At 48.0% G+C, this 6553-nt stretch overlaps 1 protein-coding gene across 1 annotated transcript; it reads right to left on the reverse strand.

The window, feature by feature from the left end:
• Positions 1-1371: 1371 nt before the first annotated feature.
• On the reverse strand, positions 1372-3362 carry ATOH1 (atonal bHLH transcription factor 1). Its single transcript, XM_017875514.1, has one exon. The coding sequence runs from the start codon at positions 3223-3225 to the stop codon at positions 2161-2163; it is 1065 nt and encodes a 354-aa protein (XP_017731003.1). The 5' UTR covers positions 3226-3362; the 3' UTR covers positions 1372-2160.
• Positions 3363-6553: the final 3191 nt, after the last annotated feature.

Genomic DNA, 6553 nt, shown 5'->3' on the forward strand with positions numbered 1-6553 from the left:
TACGCTCCCTCGCGCATTACTCTTTCTGCAAACCCAGTTTGTGGCGCTTTCCTTTTTCTTTTTGGCGTTCTCCTCTTTTCAAGGTGCTAGGAGAAGAGGATGCAGGAGTGATTATAGTAACCTTCCCTTGCTCTTTTTGGTGCTTCATTTCCCCGCAATTTGTTATCCCAGTGAGGCCACAAAAGATAAAAGACTTGGCTTAAAATCAACTTCTCAAATTCAACGATGTTTATCCAGTGGAATGTTGCCGAATATTTAGTTTAGTAAATAGTCCTACTCTCATGTTTGCCAAATTTATTTTTTTAATTCCACTCTCTTCTCTCTCTGTCTCTCTCTACCCCCCCCCCCCCCACCTAAGCTTTTCCAAAACCTATGATCCTGAGACCCAGAATAGGTGTTTCCTTAGTGAGGACACCTGAGGTGAGAGTGACAGAACCGTTTAGTTCCTACAATTGACTCAAAAATGTAGTTGAATATTTTCTACATAGAAGCTAATTCAGAACAACAAAATAAAGGCAGATATTAGCTTCTACATTGGAAGAAGCAGAATTGTGTGAAAAGAAAAAAGTGAGTGGAGGTCAACAAATTCCCGGGGCAACTACACACTTCTAATTTTTGAATCAATGAATCCAGTTCCTTTTTTCCCCTCAAGTTTTTTTCTGTTATCATCTTTCTCTCTTCATGTCTTCTTCTCCCAGAAGAAAGAGGCAGAGAGACAGAGGCAGAGAGACAGTGCGCTGCGCTTGACCTACATGAAAAATTTTCAGCTTGAGTAGGTTTTATGAGTGGACATAGCTAACCCTGGTAGAGTTAACTACTCCCGGCTGGGTTCTAGCAAACCTAAAACTCATGGCCTCCTGACCCCTTGCAGGAGTTGGGGCTCCTTGCAGTTGTTGGGGCAAGGAGTGAAGACTGGGAAGATCCTGGCCATGAAAGAGGCAAAACTGTACTGCTAATTTGGAAAAAGTTTTATCTCACAATTTAATGATTGATCTGAGTTATTTTCTTTGAAGGGGTTTTAATACTACTTGAAGGCACCAAGTTTACAACATTTTCTTCAAAACTGTAAGATCGCATACATGGCATCTTAATAGAAGAGCTTGCACAATTCTTCAAAGTCATTCCTGTTTAAAAATTGTTTCAGTAGTTCAACTCATGCGAATAAAGCTGGATCGGGTTCTTTTTCACGTTTATTTTAATCACATTTGCCAAAACGAAAATCATGTAAAAACAATGGCCAGTTGGCCTTGCTAAATTACATAAAATGACTCGGAATAGAAACGTAAAAAGACCGAATCAAGATAAAGGGGTAGAAATGTTTTAGCAAACAATAATAAAATAAGTTTTTTACATATCAAAATAATTGACCAAATGCTTTTGACACTACTAGATTTTTTTTTAATTTTCATTTTTTAAACAAACATTTGCAAAGAGCTTAAGAGTTATAAGTGGCTGTGTTAAAAAAAACAAAACAAAAACAAAACTGGTCTGCAATTGGCAGTTGAGTTTCTCCTGGAGCCACCACCGCAGCAGCGGCTGATAAAGTGCGTGCGCCAAGTTTCCTAAAAGACGCCACTCGCGATCGGATGCACATACTGGGTATGTTTATACAATATATAAACCTTAAAGTTCCCTGTTTTCTAACAATTCCATAGTCAAAAGTTATCCACTTTGGAAGCACTAATTTTGCGTTTCATTGTGCATTTTGGAAAACAACTTCGGAAAACTAAATCTCCCACACTTGAGTGCGCAACACACAGGGATGGATGCCCAGGGCACAAAATAAATTAAACCCCAACCAGTGACAGAGAAGATGCGACGTTTCAGCAGCGTATTGGCAGCAGGGAACTAGAATAATGATGCCATATATGGGTACATACAATTGTACGGTATCTATCTACACGGGGAGCAGAAGGTGGGCGGAAAGGACACGACTTTAACAAAGTTTCATCAAACAGTATAGACCCTAGGAAGTTTGGAACAGCCGCGGCATTTGCAAACCATCAAATGTAGCTGCCATCTGAAGCCAAGTCGTTGCTAAACAACGACCGTCGCAGAGCAAAAATTAAAGGGTGCGGGAATCTTTAACCGCGGGGCTTCCCGCGCACTGGGAAAGGGCAGTTTTGTTTCTGTCTCAGTTTTCAGGCTTCCGTCACCTTCCTAACTTGCCTCATCCGAGTCACTGTAATGGGAATGGGGGGAAAATTCCCCGTCGCTTCTGTGGGACCGAGGGGAAGTTTTGCTGTTTTCCTCCTGCACTGGCTGCAAGATGCTCCCGGGGAGCGAAGGAGACAAATTCTTTTGCGCCATCATCGCTGTCAGGGCGCTGTCCTCGAAAGTCGAGAAGTGCAGAGCGTCCAGCTGCACCGAGTACCCTCCCGCAGAGGCCGGGGCTGAGAAGCGAGTTCGACAATTCCCGGGCGGGGTCGGCCGCTGACTCCCTCCGGAAGCCTGCTGAGCCCCAGCTGCGGTCGCGTTGCCCGCGCCCCCTTCATAGGAGGCGGCGGTGCGAAGGTGGTGGTGGTCGCTTTTGCAGGAGACTGGAGGCGGCGGTGGCTGTTCCCCTCCGCTGGGCGTTTGTAGCAGCTCGGACAAGGCATTGATGTAGATTTGGGCCATCTGCAGGGTCTCATATTTGGACAGCTTCTTGTCGTTGTTGAACGACGGGATAACATTGCGCAGCTGGTCGAAGGCGTGGTTCAGCCCATGCATCCTGCGCCGCTCCCTGGCGTTGGCTGCTAGTCGTCTCTGCTTCTGCACCCCATTCACCTGTTTGCTGGAAGGGGCCCGTTGGCGGCTGCAGCCCAGCTCGTCTACCACCACCCCGCCTTTCAGCTTGCACAGCTGTTCCCGCACTTTCACCGGCCCGGGGCTCTTGCTGCTGCTGGCACCGCCGCTGCTCCTCCTTACCAGCTCCCCCCGGCCGTCCGCCTCATCCCGGGGCGCCGCGGCCTCCGAGGCACCCAGCTCCGGAGAATGTAGCAAATACTGGGCGGCGCGTGCCGTGCAGATGCCCTGCAAAGTGGGAGCCAGCCAGGCGCGTGGGTCGGTGCTGTCCAGGAGGGACAGCTCAGGCGGGTAGACGGGATGCTCTCTCGCCTGCAAAGTTGCAGGTGGCTGTGGCGGCGGCGGCGGTTGCGGGAGATGATGCGGCTGGGGCTGGCGATGGTGGTCTCCCAACTCCTTCACTTGAGCCCACTCTTCTGCATGCAGCAGGCGGGACATTGCACTGCAAAGGCTCGGAGGCTCAGGATCGGAGGCAGCACTGGCACACCAGCTCAACCAAAAAAAGGTCCTTTCCGGGTCTCTTCTGCAACGTCTTATTTTTTTCCCTCCTCGACCCTCCCCCACCCACTCGGAGATCACACACCAGGTCGCGTGCAACGGAGCTTCTCCGGTTGCTGAAGGCGCTGCGCCCCTTTAAAAAGCGGCACGCGCCACTCAGTCTCCCCCCGCTCCTCTCCCAACCCCCTCCTCGCGCCGGTCGCGTGTCTTCTCAGCCAATGGAGGGCGCGGGCAGTCGCGTGCGAGCAGCCAATCAAAGAGTTTTTACACCCCGAGAAAAGTTGTGTGCAGAGGACTCCCTAGCCTGCTCAGGTTTTTTTTTTTTTTTTTTCCCCTCTTGTTTTAAATTCGTCAGTCATATGTTAATTGCAGGGTTGTAATTCGACTCCGGTGTGTGTCACCACCCTGGTGGCTGGGGTGCGGGAGCCGGTGCGGAGCCGGCTCTCAGGCTGGTGACCGAGCGGACTCGGGTCAGACGTGCGCGACCGCGGGCGGCTCTGGGCGAGGCTGGACGCGCCGGGCGCCCAGAAGGCACTCACATCAAAGAGAAGCCTGCCTGCCCGATGCTGCACCCAAGCTAGGATCAGCTCCCACTTCTGATGCCCAAGCATTTACGATCTCTCATGTACAACAGGATGTTTGTATTTATGTATGCAGGTATTTATAAACCTCTCATACATGTTCATAGATATATAACTGCTACATGACGTCTATCATTTAAGATTGCTGTTGGAATAAACGGGGAAAACCCCACTCGTCTCAGAGTTTGTTTCTTACTTTTACTCCATCTTTTCATTTTTTACTTCACATCTCTTAGTTCGACTTCGTCGTATGATCTTTTTCTTAATGGAAAGTAGAGCTGCGGTGCAGTGATAGTACACCAAATTCCAGGTCCCCCAATTCTCTCTGTCCCCTTTCCCCAGCACCGTGCGGCCAATTAGGATTGTAATCTGCCTAAATCTCTCCGCCGAGTGTAATTTAGAGCCGGAATATTTTACGGTATTATGCAGGTTTCAACACACACAGTAGGACTCCTCATTAAATGCCCAGCCAAGGTAGGGTGCTCAAAGTAAAATGAAAGGCGCCTGCATTCCCTGCAATCCTTAACACTTTCAAGGCACCGAAGCCCGAAGTTACCTACCCTTTTGCCTCGATAGCCCTCTCTTTTCTATGGGCTCGTGGCTTCCTCAGTTTTACCTCCTCCCGCCCCTCCGTTTAGTTAGGTAGTGCTTCCCCTTTCCCGCTCCCGCCCTCCGTCCCCTCCGCCCCATACAATCAGGGAGGCCCTTGGCAAGGCGCGGAGGCCAATTCCCAGGTGAACACCCCCCTCCGCTCCCATTAGCCTTGGCCTGGTCTATTCACAGCTAAGAACCAATCAGAAGCTCCTTGGCCCTGGGCGCGCCCCAGCTTGTGCCCAGCGCGCCCTGGCTCTGGCTCCGAGCGCTCTCCTGCACCGCCCTTGGGGCGCGGGAGTGCGATGCAACCAGCTGGTGCTACTGCTGCTTTTACTTTCCCAGTGGCTGTCATCCCGAAAGGAGTCTCATCCTCTAGGCAAGATGTTAAAAAAGAGCCAAAGAGATAGCTCCCTAGAATATGTCTTTGCAACGTCCAGAGGCAGCTGAATGTTGTTTTCGCAAATATTTGCCAGGGCTTGATCTAACCTGTCATCTAGAACTCCTTGGGCAGTAGATTTTCTGGGACTGGACTGGATATATCCTACAAAGATTCAGAATAGTAGAACAGGGTGCAAAATGATGTTTAAGACACTATTCTTCCCCTGTTTCTTCTTCAACCTCGTCTATTTGCTGGTGTCTAGGAATAGTCCTGGGCCTATCTTACGTGCCAGAAACTTCAGAGCTTTATTCTTGTGTGAACGTTTGGGCTCTGCTGAAGTAAATGTTAAAGACGCATAACCGCGCGGTGGCTCAAGCCTGTAATCCCAGCACTTTGGGAGGCCGAGATGGGCGGATCACGAGGTCAGGAGATCGAGACCTTCCTGGCTAACACGGTGAAACCCCGTCTCTACTAAAATACAAAAAATTAGCCGAACGAGGTGGCAGGCGCCTGTGGTCCCAGCTACTCGGGAGGCTGAGGCAGGAGAAAGGTGTGAACCCGGAAGGCGCAGGTTGCAGTGAGCTGAGATCCGGCCACTGCACTCCAGCCTGGGCGACAGAGCNTGAGAATAAAGAAAAAGAAAAGGCCATCTAGTGTCTTTTCTTGGGAAGAAAATTCTCCAATGGTTTGGTGATTGGACTGGGTGTTATTGCAATCAACTAATAATGCTGTTACTATAAATAGTGCTACCACATAAAATGTACTTCTTGAGAAAATAATTGCTAGTAGCTGTAGATGCTTAAATAGAACTTTCAGAGAAACAATTAACTGTCATCTATATATGTATGGCAGTGTAAGCAACTAGAGCCTGGTAGTATCAGTTGTCTATATTTCATTTTATTCCCTATACATCCACTTTTTCCAACTCTATCAACTGAAATTTAATCCTGAAATTATTTCACATAATGTCACTACCAAATGTGTAGGATGCCCAAATTTTCCTTGAGCTTGCATCATCCAAACTTTTTGCTTTAAATTTGATGGTAAAACTACACAATATTCACTTTCCTTTGAGTTTCAACAGTTTTATGGGCTGTAGTGAAATATTTGCTGAATATATAGAATGTTGGTCTTAATATGCCAGATTTACATATAACCTTTAATATTATTAATTTTTTGAAGCAAATGTCAATTTTTAGGTGAGTAAATTAGAATGTTCCAGTAATGTGAAGGACAGTAAGAGTTTTGGTAGTTCATGGTGAAATACATTTATTTGGCCCTTAAAATAAGTAGGGACCTATTCTTCTCCTCCATCCCTCCCTTTTCTTCTCTTCTTTCTCCCCATTAGGCGTGGCTGAGGAAGCTTTTTGTCTGAGCTGGGGAAGGGGGCACAGGATCTTGAGCATGGGGCTGGAGTCTGAATAGTGTGATCAGGACATCCTTAAGGAGAGTGTGTGTCATAGGATGTCAAAACACTTGTATTAGTTCCTTCTCACACTGCTTTGAAGAAATACCTGAGACTGGATAACTTATAAAGGAAAGAGGTTTAATTGACTCAAAGTTTCATATGGCTGGGGAGGCCGCCAGAAACCTATAATCATAGTGGGAGGCAAAGGCGAAGCAGGCACCTTCTTCACAGGGCGGCAGGATGAGTGCAAGCAGGAGAAATGCCAGGCACTTATAAAACTATCAGCTCTCCTGAGACTCACTCATT

Source organism: Rhinopithecus bieti, unplaced genomic scaffold, assembly GCF_001698545.2.
Source record: "Rhinopithecus bieti isolate Rb0 unplaced genomic scaffold, ASM169854v2 scaffold_6708, whole genome shotgun sequence".
Classification (NCBI taxonomy): domain Eukaryota; kingdom Metazoa; phylum Chordata; class Mammalia; order Primates; family Cercopithecidae; genus Rhinopithecus; species Rhinopithecus bieti.